Source organism: Crocuta crocuta, unplaced genomic scaffold (genome assembly GCF_008692635.1).
Source record: "Crocuta crocuta isolate KB4526 unplaced genomic scaffold, BGI_CrCroc_1.0 scaffold140, whole genome shotgun sequence".
Classification (NCBI taxonomy): Eukaryota; Metazoa; Chordata; class Mammalia; order Carnivora; family Hyaenidae; genus Crocuta; species Crocuta crocuta.
In genome coordinates this window covers 920,419-939,045 of record NW_027527775.1, presented here as the reverse complement: position 1 = coordinate 939,045, position 18,627 = coordinate 920,419, and the positions used below count along the sequence as shown (strand labels likewise).

At 35.5% G+C, this 18,627-nt stretch overlaps 2 protein-coding genes across 4 annotated transcripts in view; both read left to right on the top strand.

Moving 5' to 3' along the window:
* LOC144238502 (uncharacterized) overlaps positions 1–16,312 on the top strand; it is a 119,215-nt gene extending 102,903 nt beyond the window's left edge. For 2 of the 3 annotated variants that reach the window (XM_077772328.1, XM_077772310.1), the window contains one exon: positions 15,693–15,886. In XM_077772328.1, the coding sequence (XP_077628454.1) occupies positions 15,693–15,791 (99 nt within the window). In that variant the 3' untranslated portion in view covers positions 15,792–15,886. Of the gene's footprint in view, positions 1–15,692; positions 15,887–15,973 lie in introns of those variants that run through there. The other variant, XM_077772321.1, reaches the window with a different exon arrangement.
* LOC144239071 (uncharacterized) overlaps positions 1–18,627 on the top strand; it is a 426,062-nt gene that overhangs the window by 95,831 nt on the left and 311,604 nt on the right. The window lies entirely within an intron of this gene.

Here is an 18,627-nt window from a genome sequence, read left to right as displayed (position 1 = left end):
GAAACTGTATTTTTCCCTCATTTCAGTGGCATTGTCAGACAAAATGTTTGGTACATGTGAGGACCGGTGGGCCCTTTGGATCCCCAGGCACTCTCTCTGTATACTTGTTTGGGTCAGGATGAACTTAAGTATATAACAATGATGAAGCCTTCCCCTTTGCCTCAAACCTGACAATGGATTGTCAATAAGAAGTTTTCTGCCATCATCAAATCATTTTTTGCCCATGAGTTCAAAACTGTCCCTGATTTAGCTGATGCTCATGGAGTCCATCAATGTTCATTAGCCTAGAACAAGTATTCCAGTCACACCAGCTGTCCAGCTGTCAGTCTGGGGGCAGAGTTGTTCTCCAGTGGCCATTGTTATTACCACCATGAAATTAGGGACAAAAGTTAGAGTGATGACAAGTTTTAATTCTTTGTGTCAACAAAGAGATAAAGGAGAGCTAACCAGACAAATTCAATAACTCTGCATTTTAAAAACTGTTAGGAAAATCACATTGATGTTTTCTAATATTTCTGATCTATTATTCAGCTACTTTTGTCCTTGTCTGTCTTTGATCAGGTACTAACTTTTAGACTGTTGATTAGGGCTTTAAAAATTGTTATTTCCATTCAGAATTCTACATTAGACATATAGTTGTAGAATCTTTTATAACCTTTGTGTTGAGAAATGGGTCTAACAACCATCAAGGAAGCTCTTTTCTCTTTGCTCTTTGTGTGAATAAGAATGCCATGCCAACTCTATCTTTTTTGAGAGAAATATAAAAATAACATCTCTGGCATGGATTTCCTGGGATTCATTTATAATTATCACATATAGTGTCTGGTACAGTTACTTTTTAAATATGCCTGCATGTTTTCATGTGCTAACTAGTCTGTGATCTACTTGGGCAGAAAAGCTTTTTAATATAGTGTTATACCACCAACAATAAAACTAGCATAAGTTATAATAGCAATGCATAAACAGCCCCTATTCTTTGAGTTCTTCCTTTGTTCCAGGCACAGTGCTAAACATCTTCCATACATACCTAATTTAAACCTTAAAGCCATCCCAAAAGGCAACTATTTTCATATTTTAGAGATGACAGAGTACATATAAGTAACTGGTTTAAGGTTATGTTCTACTAAAGGAAAGGTGTCCTATTTACTTTCCTTCCCTTCATTAGACTCTCTGCATCTTGAGGTCCTCTTGCTTGTATTTTCAACCCTAGCACCCATGAAGCTGCTATAGATCATTAACATAATACTAGGGAATGGATGGGAAGGGTTGGTTGGGTCCCTGGCTTGAAATTCACTCATAGAGGGTCATGTCTGTGTAAGTCAGGGGCTTCCTACATATGGGAAACAATTAAGTGGGGAAATATTATGAAGAAGTCTTGCTGTATTTACTTTGTTGTACTTTACAGCCTTTGATCAAATGCATATCCTATGTGGTAGAGTAATTATGCAGGTAATAAACTGTATATCTGAGAACATAGAATACAAAACACCTAGTGTTCTCATCCACACTTGATTAATACTTTCCTCCTGATTAATACTTTCTCATGTTTAAGTGATTTTTCTTTTTATCTATTGCTTTGTATCTCACCGTGGCATGACCGTAGCCAAACAGTTGCTGTATTGAAGTTCTCTCATGATACTTCTTAGTTCCACATTTGCTAGCTTATAAAAATTCTGTCTCATAGCAGACAAGATGGCCAAGAAATTGGGAAGAAAGATGAAAGCAGAGACATGCAAAGAGGACATTGAGAAGTTGATATTAACAAGTAGAAATGTGGGGAAACTAGAACCATTTCATTCTCTTCTTGTGCAGCTAGTTATTCGCAAGCACATCATGGCATTTTCTGAAGCAGAAAACATTTCTACAAAGCAGTTTACAACATCGTATCTAACATCATACTAACCTGAACACAATAATTCTTTAAACGACAGATGATAAGTTACAACACAACATTAAAAAATTGTTTTATTGTTATTAAAAATACAAATGACAAAGGCATGAAAGCCCCTGGCATTTTCAGTTTATCAGCTAACTTGTTTATCTTTGTAGTTTAATCACATAGTACTGTTTTCACCAGTGAATGTGAGTAAGTTCTCATTCTAGTTTGACGTTAAATCTATTTTTAATTGTGTTAGTTCTTAGAAGCTTCTTACTGGAAGAAAGTAAGAAGGGATAGAGGCTCTAAGTAACTGAGACTATGCTAACATATGACATTGAATAAATCACAGGTGCTCATTTATTTTCAATGCTAAATAAATTGATTTGTGACAGTCCTATTGGGTTACTGAAGCATGAGATGTAGCCCTATGTGTTTTTAACAGTGAATATTATGGCAAAAGTGCAAGTGACTCTGTTTTTACAAGCGACAAAAATAGACATAACCTATAAAGATTCGAGTCATATGCCTTCCTTTAATAGGAAGAAATAGGGAATTTACTATCTCTGTAAATGGAAAAAACTAGTATTTATTGCTCATGAATATACAAAACTTCCAATTTGTTGACTTTCTTTAATTCATGTATAATTAATTCTGATTTTTGAAAAAAAAATTCTTACAAGTAGATACTAGTATTCCCTTTTTACAGATGAGGAGAGGGTCAAATATATTTCAGTAAATTTCCTAAAACATTAGTCAAAAAACATAACCAGGATTTCAACTCAATTCTATCTGGGGCTAGAGTTCATTCTTTCTCCAATATACTTTTGATGTCCTCACTTATAGTATTAGAGAACCACATCCATTTATTTCAATTTTTATCTAATATATAATTGTGGTCTTCAATAAATTCACTAAATTCTAAAACAATTAACCACTATTAGTAATTACATTCTGAAGAGAATGTTAAGACAACAAAAAAAGACTGTTTTCTCTCATTGCATGTGCCCTGTCCAGGTCAACCAAATATGTACCTAATTTCTCAAAACTCCACAGATATTTCAGAATATCTTATAATTTGTATACAGCTGAGTACTTCTGTCTCAGACCTTATAATACTTAGTACTTATTCTGATCACAAGGAAAGGATTATTTGGTCATCTGAATATTTGAATTAGACAATTTAAATCTTTCTGGTACTAGGCTGTAATAGTTGATTCAAATTCACCACCAAAACAAAGCATAAGTATGACAGCCTAATATATGACAAGGGAATTTCTTTCTGGCACTCATTAAAGGAAATTTAAAGTCAGGAAAAACTAACAACAGACAAGAGAAGTAACATTTCATATATGGTCATATTTCAAAGTGCAGTTAAATAATCTGTGTGTAATCCAAAAAAGGTATTTTGGAATACTAGATGTTATAGTAACATAAGGTGCTGTTTCCTAAAGATTTCTCTGTTTTTGATACATACAAGTATTGTAGTAAATAGCAAGAGAAATATTGCCAAATATTTCCTTAGTGCTCAAATTTTCATGACGTGTCTTGCTCCACAAAACCGAGAGGACATTTGTTTTATAGGATAGAGACTTTCTTCTTCTTCAAGAAGGAATAGGCCTAGCAAGTAGATTTTGGCATCATAATTAATTGGGGAAAGTTTTCAGTTAAATGACCATAAAGACTCTTTCCAATTCCAAAACTCTACATTTTCATGACTTGAATCATAAAAGTTGATTTGTTTATCAAGAGATTTAGGGAAACATTTACTCAAGGTATGCTCTTTACTCACTAGGGATAATGGAATGCAAGTCAGGAATAAGCGTGTGGGTAGAGTCTGGAGATCTGTATGTAGTCCTATTGCAACCACTAATGTTTATTTGAATAATTCTTTGATTTTCAGTGCTTCTTTATAACCTGAGTTATAAATTGGAAGTTAAATGAAAAGAATGAGTTGACACAGATGTGTGTATACCCGGGTGGCAGTGTCCACTGTTACCAGATTCTGTAGCCAAATCGGAGCATCGTGCAGCTGAAATGAGCACAGGCTGTCTGGCTGGGGGTGGGGGAAATCTACATACACCTGAGATCCTGTCCTCACTCTGACACTGACCTTCCCAAACAAGGCCATTCCCATCTTGGGGAGTCAGGAGCCTCCCATATAGAAGAAATCTGTGCACTACATGACTATAAAGATTACTCCTTATTCTTTTCAATTCTTGAAAACACTGACACTCTCTGGGAAAAGAGTTGAAGTTCAAGTTTTAAAGGGGTGGAAGTAAGGATCATACCAAAAATATCCTGGTCTAAAATTATACTAGAATGATTGAAAGCCTCTAGAGAATAACCATTTTCTTCTTTTCATCCTTTCAAAATCCATTCTTATTAAAGCTCTCCCAAAAAGGTAACTGTGCTTTCCACTTCAGAAACAGAAAGTCATAGCCTTTTTTTGTTGGAAATGTTGTCAGATAAGCTTTTGTAAGCTCGCTGGTTGAGAAGATGAATGTTTGAATGTATGGTCTAGTACTCGATTTGTTTAGTAAAATTGGTTAGAAAAAATACTTTTATTAAAAAAAATCTTGAAGTGGTTTAGAACAGTGGTTGGTAGATACAGAAAACAAACTCATATGCCTTAAACAATGAAGGGGGTTTACTAGCTCACAAATGAACAAGTCCAAGGATAGATGGACCTTAGTCAGTGTGTGAGCAGAGCTCTGTTTACATGTCTCCAGATGTCTTCACATCTCTGCCTCTTATCTGTCACCTTTATCCTCAAGATGTTATCCTTGTGGTCAGGTGATGGCTGTCAGCTTCTTTTGTGCATCTGGTTTGAGAAAAATCACCACCATCCTCAATTATTGAATAAAGGTCTAAGTTTTGTCTCATTGGTCAGCTTTGAACTGGTTTGTGCATAGTCTTGGTTTTAGACTGAGTTTGATGATGAATGATGAGATAATCTTTTTGGTCAAAAGTAGTGGAAAAGCAGGAAGTGCCCTCTTATCTGGTGATAAAGGGAACCCCACCCAAACTTCCTGGCAGTTACACAAAATGAAGGGAAGGGTAGGTGGTAGAATGGAGGTTGGTCAGTTGACCACAGTACCTTCTGTAGAATTCTGCCACTTTACTAAATAGTATGTAAGAGTATAGTCATTTTCTCCACGGGAAACTTGAAACCAAAGATGGACTCTGTGCCTTCATAGAATTACAGTGGTAGAAAGAAGTTTAAAGACAATTTAATCAGGTGGCTCAGTTGGTTAAGCGTCCAACTTCAGCTCAGGTCATGATCTCACAGCTGGTGAGTTTGAGCCCTGTGTTGGGCTTTGTGCTGACAGCTCAGAGGCTGGAGTCTTATTCGGATTCTGTGTCTCCCTCTCTTTCTCTGTCCCTCCTCTACTCACATTCTGTCTCTCTCTCCTTCAAAAATAAACCTTAAAAAATTTTAAAGACAATTTAATCCTCATACTTTGCAAATGGGGAAATTGAGGTGCAAAAAGTTTAATAGTTTGCCCAAAAGAATATAACAGAACTGGAGGTAGACTTCACATCACTGATGTGAATCCAATGCACTTTCAACTCTACACTATTCAGTTATGTACTCATTCAATATATGCTGACTGTTGCTTTCATTGGGATTGTCTCTTGAAACCGTCTGGCTTCACACCCACTTCAAATGCTATTTCCTCCATCAAGAATTTTTTCACTTTCCTGGTCAAAGTTCCTTCTTCAAATTTTGCACTCTTTAGAGCATTTTTAACCTCTCTCCATCACTTTCTACTTCTTTTTTATTTTTTTTATTTTTTTTAATGTTTTTTATTTATTTCTAGGAGAGAGAGAGAGAGACAGCACGAGCAGGGGAGGGTCAGAGAGAGAGGGAGTGACAGACTCCGAAACAGGCTCCAGGCTCTGAGCTGGCAGTCAGCACAGAGCGCGACGCGGGGCTCGAACCCACGAACCGCGAGATCATGACCTAAGCGAAAGTCGGACGCCCAACCGACTAAGCCACCCAGGCGCCCCGTTCACTTTCTACTTCTTATGACAATTTTTTTTTTTCTGGCTTTATCTCTCCCACTGGAGTGTGAGTTCCTTGAGCAAAAAGGCCATGCTCTCTTCCTTTCTATATCTTTCAGAGTGCTGCCCACATTTTCAGGCATAATCCACACATTAACATTTGAATACATGCATGAATGAGTAAGTGAATAAAGGACTTTCAGCAATGTTTTGGCTCAGGAAACGATGACCTGAGAATTTCTTAGGGATAGGCCATCTGCAACCTTTATGTTTCACCAGAATAATGTTTATTGCCCCTTAGTAGTAGCTGAGGTTGAAACAGGCTTGTTTTTGGTGGCCTAACATATGGATTCAGGCAAAATGTTGGCATGAGTGAAGCTTGCCTTCCCTTCTGTGCATCTATTTTCAGCATCGCTTTTCTCCTGAAGATGTTTATGTATGCACAGAGAATAGCACCATGGGTAGCCTTCCCCAGACCTATCAAGATGTAAATTGTTCTATTCTATTCCAGCAGACTCTTCAAGGAACCATTTGAGATAAATTTATTCTAACTTTATGTTCCTAACACTCTCAGTGGTATTTGATTTTTATGGGCACCCTTGAGGTAGAAGTTTTAAGAAATCTAAATTAAATTTTGAGTGTGAAATAGCATGATAAGGTAATTGTGTGACCTTTAAGCACAAGCTGGTCTTCTTTTTCCTTTCTTTACTTAATTTCCATTTCTACTTGCCCATCTATAAGGCCAGCCCGGCGTTTGCCATGTCATGGTTCATTTCACAAGATCCCTTGAAATTATATCATAATGGGGGAGAGAAACAGGCATTGAGAGAACATGGCAGACTTCTCTACAACTGGACCCACTGGGACGCTATTCTTCCTTGACGAGTACAAAATTGATGATATATTTGTTATGGAGGAAGCTGGAATAACTCCACCATAAAGTGTCACTGCCTCAAAGTCATAACAGAAGTTCTGCAGATGCTGTTATGTGAGAAAGGATCTATGTTTATTAAGAGGCCACACACTGAAAATTTTAGGAGACTAAATCTGCCCTGAGGGAGATATATTGAGACATATTGAGATGGCCCCCTTCGCTCTGTCAATATTACATTACGATTGATTTGAATAGCATAGTAAATCTTGAATTGCAGATGAGATAGCTAACACTTAGCACTTTATCTTTGCTGTCACAGTACCACATATCAAAGAGAGTACCCTTCAGACGAAATGAAAATGGTCTCTAGAAGTAATTTTACTATACCATTAGAATCTGTATGTATGAAATAAGAGTAAATTATTTCATGAATAGATAGTCTACTCTATGGGGGGAAAATGGTGGATAGTTTACATTCCACTGCTTCCTTAGATTATGTTTTTACTTTCCTTTATTTTTCATCAGTTTTGCCAGGAAATAAAACAGAAACATAGATTGATTTCTTAATGTGTGTTTAAACAGCATAGGTTTGGCAATAAAAATAAGACCAGGAAATAAAAACAGGCTGTTAAATGTAGTGTTTAGTGGTAAACATGATAAAAAAAAAAGTCCACTCCAGTTGCCTTTATAATCCTGTTTTCAGTCGGTTGGACATTCATAACCCTTTTGGCTTTAGAATTCAACTTTTCCACACTTCATCTAGGTGATAAGGTATTTCTTTTGGAAAGCTCTGAGAAAAAATAATCCTTTTAGTTATTTTTGAATTATGAAGAAATAGGTGCAGCAGTAAGTAAAATGACTGAACACAGCCATTTCCAATCTGGTATGTGGCTAAGCCTCCAAAGAAATAGCCTCATTTAAAGGAAAGATACAAAGTACACAAAATGGAATAGCTTCTTCTTCCTGCCTAGTTGGCATTTACTGTCATTTGATTCAAGGTTAAAGGAGACATTTGTCATTGCTTGTGTTAGATGTCACTTATTTCTGAACAAAATAGTTAAGAACATATGAGTTTTATGGATCGGTTTTGGGTTTTCAAAAAAATGTGTGATCATTGACATATAAAGTACATGATTCAAATTAACATTTCCAATGATGAGAGATGCTTGAACACGGGAAAATAATTAGATCTTACTACATTCAGGAATCCCCATTCTATTTTTCTTTCTCCACCTACACTTTAAATATAGGAAGGACCCATTTCTAATCAATTTTCTAATGAACAATTATTTCTGATGAAAATAAAAATAAACGAACACATCATTTTTATTCTTCCTGTTGAGGCTTGATATGGGGCAAAACTAACCAACACATAGTGATATATTAGCCTCATTTATCTTTTGCTGTCACAGATGTTTTTTTCCAACAGAAGTAAAATTAAAAAAAACACTAAAATTTATCTATTGAAGCATCAAAAGATTTTCTATTGGAATCATTTTTTTTAATCCTAAAATGCCTTAGAAACATATTCCTTACCCTTCTGACCTGTCCTGAGTGTTTCCACAATCCCACCTCCCCTAATCCAGCCTCTGTTCACTGTACTGAGATCTGCTGGGTGATTTGCTGTCCTGACACTCACACTGAATGCTCTCATTTGAGGGCTTTTTGCATCCATTTCCTCTTCCTGAAATTCTCTGCCCCCAGATATCCATCTAGTTCATTTGCTTACATCCTTCACATCTTTGCTCAAATTTCCCTTCCACAGTGATGTTTAAACTGACCCCCTGCCCTATTTAAAATTGCAACCTGTACTCTCCACACTCCACACTCATGTCCTGGTACTATTTTTTATTTTTATTTATTTATTTATCTGTGTGCTTGTCTTTAAAACATAATATATTGTCAAGTCAGCTAACATACAGTGTATATAGTGTGCTCTTAGCTTCAAGGGCAGATTCCCATGATTCATCACTAACATACAACACCCAGTGCTCTTCTCAACAAGTGCCCTCCTCAATGCCCATAACCCATTTTTCCCTCTCTACTCAACATCAGCCCTCAGTTTGTTCTCTGTACTTATGAGTCTCTTATGGTTTGCCTCCCTCTCTGAAACTATTTTCTCCCTTTCCCTTCCACCATGGTCTTCTGTTAAGTTTCTCAAATTCCACGTATGAGTGAAAACATGATATCTATCTTTCTCTGACTGACTTATTTTACTTTGTACACTGGTTTTTAAAACAAAGTATTTATCACCTTAGAGCCTACAAAATACTTTACTTATTATACTTATTTGTCCCTTTCCTTCTTCCTTTTGCTAGAAGATAAGTTCCAGGAAGCAAAGCTATTGGTCTGTTTTATTTACTGATGTATCCCCTGTCCAAAAAAAATAGTAGAACAGTATGTAGCACATACTAAACATCAAGCAATATGTTTGGAATTAAATGAATACCTTTTCAGATTTAGTTTAACATTTTAAGAGTTAATAATAGCTGAAGGCATAAGTGCTGATCATGAATGCTTCAGCATTTTTGTCAAAATTATTTTATGATTTATTGTGACTGCTCAAATTCCTTCTGTGCTTATTTAAAGATTCTGTAGTTTGAATCAGTTCAATAATATAATAAATATTTGGAATGAGCTACAGTACAAACTAAGTTCTGTTGCAAGAAGTTGAGCCAAATCAGTCGAAAAGTAAATGGAAAAATCAAAGACTAATACAATAAACATATTTTTTCCTTTTTCTTATTTGAGTTTAGTGCATAGCAACATTTGTTGCAATAGAGCTAAACAATATTTTATAATGCTTAGGACTAAGCTTTGTGAGATGACATACAGATAAAGTAACTATTATTATTAGTTATGATTCAAGTTATTAAAAATTCAACTGCATACATTTGCTAGTAATTGTTAGTGCACTAATAGTTTCAGTAATGCCAATTATTATCCTCATAATAAGCTTACATAATAGGATATGCCAATAAATCTATTAGAAATTACAATATGTAATTATCAAGCAAATATCAGTACTATGAGAAATCCATAATTCATACAAATAGATGGTAAAACACAATTAGGTATTACTTTTATTGACTGTAAAGTGATGTTATAGAGACTCCCTGAACAAGTACTCTCTTTAAAGACTGAGTATAAAAGCCAATCAACAGGACACCCTGATACGTAGAGCAAAATGAAGGGATCACAACTGGCTAGAATTAGAAAACATTAATATGTAAACCACGTTCATTACGCAATGAAACTTGCAATCCATGAAAGTAACAACTCCCATGGAAATGAAAGGTCTCTGCCATGTTGCTATCAAAGACCACATTACTGTATTCCTGTATCGTAACAGACAATTCCAAAGACAACGACAGAGAATGGATGAAGATGACAGAGAATCTCCATAGTGCGAAAGCTCATGTGGAAGTCTAGTAGAGGTGCTGCTTGGCTCTTGGTGTTTCTAACTAAACACTGCCTTCAATTTTGAAATGAAAATGTATGCAGTTTTCACAACTACCCCTTGTCTTTACAACTCCGTGTTGATAGAGAAAATTCCTCATATTTGGAAATAACTAAGTCAAATTTAAAGTGTCTCCTTTTCATTGATGGTGCTTTATAATGACTTCCCTCACATGTCCTTTTATCTTTTCTTCTAGACTCAGTATTGGCTGGCATAGTCATATAACAAATACGCTTCTTCTTTCTAGTAAACTAATTAGGAGGAAGTCTATGCTGTTGTAAATAATAGACCCTCAAACACAGTGGATTCAGTGTGATGTATTTTTGTTTCTCATTCATGTACCCATCTGTTTCTGGACACGATGCACTGGAGCTCCTCGTGGTCATGAAATCCCAGGTTCCTTCCATTTTGTTGTTTGTCTATTCCCTAAAATACTGTGCTCATCTAAAACACTGAAGCTTGATTATTGCAGTGTGCTCATTCTAGCCAGGATGAAAAGTGGTGGTGGTGGTTAGGAGTGAGCAGTGGTGATGATAAAGGGAAACAGCTTGACTTAACTTGGAAATAGATCAAAATTTTAATTAAATCGCTTCCCCTTACATCTAATTAGCCTGAATCTAATCATTTTAGCATATATATTCTGTGGGAGACTTGGAAATTTAGACTATCTCTACGACCGTGTACAGAGGACAAAGAAAATAGTTGATTTTGGAGGTACAACACATATATAATGCTGACTGGGCTTCTCACATCTGTAGTCTTCTGTGTTAGTAGTGGAATGTAATCAACTTATATCAGATTTAGTTCCAGATTAGTCTTGCCATTTAGCAGGAGAGTATAGGGAAACTTAGAAAGTGTTTACTTGATTCACACTGCAATGATTCCATTTCAGAGCCCATCTGCAGTGACTTCATCTAGTATAAGAAGAACCAAGTTCTTGTCCTATTTCATATTTCTTTTAATCAATTATGTATCCTCTTTCTGTTTTTCAATAATTTGTATAGCTCTTCTCCACTTCTCTAATTTTGTTGCAATAACAACTCAATATTTACTTACAGACTTAGAATTTCAGAGAACGTATCCTTAACGGTAGCTACCATATCACCCTGAGGCTGCAGCCCCGTGTTTCTCAATCCTTACCAATTATAGGTTGACCAATCTCTCCTAGATCTGAGACACATTGTCTCAGCATTGATTTGTATCCTACCCATCCATTGTCCCTGTTGGCTGATTCATCAATTTGAGACATTTTGAGACCCTGTATTTTGTAATTTTTATTACTAAAGTTAATAAACTCTTGCCTTCCTCCACTTGAGAAATTCCAGGACTTTGACTAACCAATCTGATATGTTTGGAATTCAATTCTGGTTTCTTCTTGTATTTTCCTGATGCTGCCTGAATTCTCATTATATCCCCTTTCTAAACTACTAGGTTACAAAATATCCCATCAGGCTAATAATTTCAGAGTAAAAATCAGCTCATGGAATTTACATATAAGGAGAGAAATCGGTTTTGCCATGCTCATGATATATATCCTCACTCAGTAAATGTAAGTAAATACGAATGAGTGAAAAGTAATTTCTGAAAGAATGCTTTATGAAATGTATTTAAATTAATAACCATGTATTCTATAAATAAAGATTATTTGTAGTATGCCAACTTTAATTATTCCATATATCACATTGAAATATTGGAGGATTGATTTATCTAGCTCTTCTTTTTGCCATACACATTTATCAATTTTCCTACAAGTAAAATCAGTAAGTCCTCATTGTAGATGATGCTCAGTGTGCAGTTTAGAGTTCCTTTTGCCTAGACAAGGTACAAAATATTGTTCACATATTTTTACAAAGTTTAATATTATACCGTCTTGTACCCCGAGTCAAGACTCCTTCCAAGGGTGTTAGCTGCTCTCTCTATTGTAGGCTTTAGGCTGTAATGCTGGTTTTCAGTATTCCACACCAAAATTATAACATGGCATGTAAGGCACATTTAATGAATATTGTATAGTTGCAGCAAGACACACTGGAAAGTTTTGAGAAATGATATTCTGCCCATTTGCTTCTGGCTCTTGATGCATGGATTAGCCATGCTGAAATTTCAAGTAATTCTCCACTGACCCCTTTCTGAAATGGAGAATCCTAAGCATAAGAGACTACTTTTACTTTACCACTTTTTTGGAGGAAGACTCTTGAACTATATGTTTGGCTGAATTTATTAAATGGTATCAAATCTCCAAGAGCCAGGGGCAAGCCTGGGCCTATCAAGTAGTATCACCTCTTCTTAAAATAGCTACTGTGAATATGCATAATATTTTTCAAGTCTCATGGGAAAGATTTCTACAGATGTTAAGTATCCTATTGATACAAAGAACTAAAACATTATGCAGAAAAGTCTTAGTTGGTATATTTGAAAACTGAAATAAATTCCCATTTTTCAATATGCATGTTCTGGTGGTTCAGGTTTTTTTTTCTCCCACCTGAAATTAAACAATGAGCCAGAACAGGAAAGACAGAATTATTTTTGCTGTGCTTAAGCAGCTTTTAAGGGTTCAAGTTCACTTGGATTTGAATTATTGTTCAACGAACACACTAATCTCTATTTAAATGGCTGCCTGTTGTACACTGTGTGCCCCAAACTGCCCTGAGTACAATAAATGGTGTGGAAATAGGATTGACTGATAAGTGTGCCCAGCATCTCTCACCTAGGCCAAATATTCAGACAGACATATATTTATTTTGTGCTCTAGAGTAAGTCTAAGGCCTCTGGGATTATCCAAGTGAATCTCACCTGCTTGAGAAAATATAATTTTCTATTGGAAAATATGGTTTCTGCCTATGAGGAAATAAATTCTAAATGTTGTTTTACCCTGAGATCATAGAGTATTTACTGACTGCCCTCGTATTGATGGAAAATAGTTTGGATTTATATGGTATTTGGGTCTGTGCTCCTAAGGTCCTGTCTGATGTGCATACAGGTAATCTCTTTTTCCTCCAGGCAATGGTCTCTCTCTATTCTGTTAAGAGAGTGTTTTAGGAGTTTTATCTTGGTCATGGTCTGTGTCTTCAAGGCAGGGATTATCTGAGAGGCAACCAGCAGTTAACCTGCTTCTTATATATATCTGTTCTCCTTCAGGGAAGGGAATTAAGCACTGGTTACAACAGACCAATAGTCAGGGCCCAACATGGTCTCCTTTATTTATAAAGGAGATTTTTATGAGTTCACAAATTGAGCAGTAATGGCTTTTCAGAGTGATAATTAAACCAATAAAATAAATTCAAGGTTTTCTTCTTGCCTTCATTATTCATTCATTAGCAGCATTCCAGGAATCCCTATGACACTGTAGAAGATGAAATATTTTCAAGTAGTGCCAGCTTTCAGGCAAAGGAAAACTCTCTTACAAGATGTTTCAGATGTTTTATTTACTTGATCTCTACCGAAACAATTTTTGAAATTGTCAACCATGCAGTTTCAGATGGATTCAGCCTTTGTAACATGGATTACTTTGAAAAACTTTTTAAAAAAATCTTGACTAAAAACTTGCTCTTTTAATGATCTGGACAGGCCTTTAAAGTATGAAACTTCACATGAATTCTATGTCCTTCTCTTCCAGTATTCTTTATAGGCTTTTCCTTTTTCATCCCCTCAATATCCAGCCTCTTGGAAATTGGCAAAATCTCATAGTAGATTGAAGGGTGATAGAAGGGAGTTTTTGGTGACAGTTTAAGGTGCTAGAGGAATCTATTGACTAAAAAGGCAGAAAAAAGAAGAAAATAATGAATAATTGATCAATTCATGAATAATGAGATCCCATTGTATTTATATATTTTGCATTCTCAGAATATTTGTACATTGTAATCAGTTGCTTGCCCTGTAATTTTACTTGACAATAATCAGAAAACTAGCACATTAGGTGGTATCTTCTTTTCGCTCCATTTTCTGTAATATTTACTATCGATATTTGAGTCATTCATTTCTTTTTTTAGTTGGAGAAATACCTGTATTGTTTTTGAAATGTCCCAATATTCAGTGTAAAAAACATGATAGTGATATCTCAAGGGCCATTCATTTCTAATGTGGAACTTCAATTGAATATTAAGTAATATGATTGCAATTGGAGAATTTTGGGGAACTTATTTATTTTTTAATGGATTGATTGATTCCAAGCATATGATATATTTGTAGGTTCTGGCAACAAAATATATGCAAATAAAGTAGGGAAGCCTCATATCAAACTTCTTGTGCTAGAAGTTTTCTTTTAATTCCTCAAGTCATATTTTGTTGTTGATGTCATTGCTGTTGTTCAGTCTACTGTTGTTTACTTCAAACTGAACTACTTGATGCAAGTTACATTCAGGTATTAATGTATTATCTTAAGGGATCAAACTATCTTCATTTTATTGCTTATTCTATGATAAAAGCTGAAATGCCAGATAAATCATTTATATATTCACAGTGCTTATAGTGCATATTTAAGAGGAACACAGTATTTGTAATTACTGAAAATAACATTGTAAATCTTAATGTGTATTACCAATGTTCTTGAGCTCTATGTACATTCACTGCCAATTTTATCAAATAGGATTAATTTCACGTTCATTCACTGTTTTTCACTTAATAGGACATGTTTAGAATTTATGTCACCGAGACTAGTGGATTGAGGGTAAAGATGATACTGAGAAAAAGTGGGAGAAGAACTAATCCTCAGCAACTTGCAAACCCACTGGACTGTTTACATGTCAATTTCAATTTCATACAGAATGCAATTAAAGAGTCACCATTTGCACACCACCATGGTCTCATTAAAGACAATATTAAACTGCCTTAAGCCTCCATTATGTTTCTCATTATATCATCTTTAAAATTTGGTATAGAAAATGACAATCAAAAGGTTTATCTTAAAATGGTTATATATAAATATATAAATAAATGAACATTAATATGTATATTAATGTTTATATATTTTGAGAGAGAGAGAGAGAAAGAGCAATCAGGGAAAGGGCAGAGAGACTAAAGGAAAGAAAGAATCCCAAGTAGCCTCCACACTGCCAGTCCAGAGCCCAGTGTGGGGCTCAAACCCACAAACTGTGAGATCATGAACTGAGCTGAAACCAAGATCAGACATGTAATCAACTGAGCCACCTAGTGCTCTGAAAATGGCTGTATTTGACTGAGTCAACCAATTTGCTTTAGAAAAAGATATATTCAAGGGAGAGTAGAAATTTTTAAAAGGGAAGAAAACGAAAATGCTATTCCATAATTACTCTGAAAAAATAGTATGTAGATATAAATATCTGATTGGAAATGTGGTCTTAGAATAATAAAGTTCTGGAAACCACCAGAAGCTAGTAGAAGAGAAAGTTCTGCTTTCCAGATGAAGCACGCCTTCCAGTAATGGTATATATTAGTTGACCGCTTATGACAGTGTAGAAGACATTGTTGGTTTACTACTTAACATTGTTTCTTTCTTCCAGGCTAACCAGAATTCATTTTTTCAGTCACCCACCCTTAGAGAGGGGCATCCTATTTACAGCTCACAGACACATTCCTCTTGTCAAAGCCAGTCATTATAATTCCATTATTTTTGTCAGTGTCTCTGATGAGGATGGACATAAAACTCAGTAACTCATTTCTGGTCAATGAAACTCAAGGATAAATTTAAGGAACACAGGAGGGGGGCTTTTGCAAAAGGTTTTCTTAGTCATAAAAAGAAGATACTAAAAGAAATAGTCCTTTATACCTCTGCTATGTCTAGATGTGTTGCTTGGAGTTGCTTCAGCCATTTTGAAAATGAGACAAATGGAAAAAAAAATAAAATAAAAGGGCACCTTAGTGGCTCCAACTTTGGCTCAGGTCATAAGCTCACAGTTGGTGAGTTTGAGTCCTGCATCTGGCTCACTGATGTCAGCCTGTCAGCGCAGAGCCCATTATGGATCGATCCTCTGCCCCTCTCCTGCTTACTCAGAAGAAGACGAAGAAGAAGGAGAAGAAGAAGGAGAAGAAGAAGAAGAAGAAAGCCAAGGGAATTCAGAGAAGTGAAAAACATTCTTACAATACAATGCCAGGAATACCTTGCCTCTGGAACTACTGTTTTGTGAGCTAATACATTGTAACTACACCATTTAAGTTAATTTGACTTGGTTTTTCTTTTACTTTTAGCCAAATATTTTCTATATGATAAAACTTCTTTTTAATTAAATTACCAGGCTTGTCTGTGGATGTTCTGTTTAGTAAACATCGGTTTTATATAAACGTTATTAGTTTTCATTGCTTTAAGTCACTTAAAGACATCCAGGAACACATTTCTAACTTACTTTGGCATGCAGACTCTAATCTCTCCCCCAACACTAATCCACCCCCCTGACTACACCAGTATGATTTTCATTAATGTGGTCATAATATTCCTGTTTAAAAGCTCTCCAGTTATATTCTACCATGTAAATAGTAGCAGAAAGCTTTGTAGTACATCTTTTAAAACATGGTCCTTTGGACATTATTTCTTCTGTGATTTCATCCGCTTTACTTGAGGTGTACGAGGCCTTATTGAGCCAAAGCATGTCAGATTACATAATCCACCAATTTACGTCAGTCTTCATTTGCCCAAACTCCAGTCACATAGGCAACTTGGTCTACAGAAATGTTCAGAATAACAATGAAGCAATCTATTCATCTAAACTAGTATAGTTATCAATAACATCAGATACTATTAAAACCAGTCCATGTGTCTGATATTCAAATATGTCTTACAGCATTTTAACCAAGCTTTTGTACAGAAATGTGTTGCTTTGGTTCTTTACAACTTTTTAAATTGGCATCTCAACAACATTCCAGAATAAATTAAATAAGGACCAAACATCATGTCTTTTCCAAGTGGTCTTGATGCTATAACTGTATTATTATAACATTCTTAGCAGATTTCATAAAAATAGTTACTACCAAAATATTGCTTATTATGGGCTGGGCACCTAACACACACACACGTGCACACATCTGAAATAACATAAGCTGATGGATTGAAAATTCAAAATTCACTAGGAAACGGAGACACAGACTGTGTTACAGTATCTTATACTATTATTTGAGATTGTACTGACAGAGTAGCCCTAGATTACTTTGGTTTTAAAACGTAATACATAATTTTATGCCTCTCTAAAATTTTATGTTTTCAGGAAACAATTTGTCTAGTGTAGAATTTGCATTATTCTAAGGTATGTATTTCAGAGAGTTTTGAACGTGGCTATTATTTTGAGCAATATTGTCTTTACATATTTATATATCTACATCTACATTTGTGTCTATATATCTCTGTCTATCTATCTTTCTATCAGTCAGTTTAATCAATGCTGAGTGAGTGGTAGAATGTTTTTTCATTCTGAAGTTTTCTCCATGAATTGTTGTTTTTCCTTAGTTCCAAAATCCATTCTGCATAGCCACAAGGAATGATGGCTGACACTAACTTCATTATAACTCTTGAAAGGTGTCAGAGAAAATTTTTAGAGTGGGAGGGATGTCATGGTCATTTCCCAGAGAGAATGGTTACTTGCATATATAGTTAGCTGAGAATAAGTAGGAATGGTCCTCTGCAGATTGTAACAATTCTTGCCAGGTGCTCCAGCTCTTATCTCTAGATTACAGATTTAAACTTGCAGAAATATATATGAACCTTACAATTTTGTACATTCATATCAATATTTCCCCTTCTGTTTTGTATCATTATATACAAAGCCGTCACAAAACAAATCTTGCAAGAGTGGTTTGTCTGAATTCAGCAGGGGAAGGAGTGAGCAGAACTTTGCCATCGAGGTCTGAACAGATAGGTTCAAGGTGGTAAGTCACAGACAGACAAAAACAGACACAAAAGACAAAGATAGAGGCAAAGACCAACAGGTTTATTGTGGGATCAGTAACTTTGTGTGATCTTTGATTCAGGGAGAATTTGAGGATTTTTGAGGAATTATCTACTTTGTGCAAAGTATAAAACAAGTTGATTATCTCTTTCTGCATGAAAGGTTTATCTGCGTTGGAAAAGATTCTGACCAATAAATATAGCAAGCCTGTCCCTTATTATGCCAATACCTCAGATTGCTATTAGATATGATAGGGAAGAAGGGAGGATTTGTTTCAATGACTTTGGGAATTCTGGCTTAGGTAAACAAGATTCCTGCAGGATTTCCAGATAACTAGTAGATTTCTAAAGCATATTCGATATGAAAGCTTTCTAAATGAAACATCTGGAGGAATGAGCGCTTGGAAGAAAACTCTTTAGGAAACCCTAATACCTTAAGGTAGCATCTTGATCTCTTTGAGGAAGGATGTTTGTTGCATTAGCACATGGGCTTCTAGATTCTTTACCTAAGGGTTAGTTGTCTGAATTCCTGATGTGTGGTTGCCGTTTAACCGGTTCTTTTG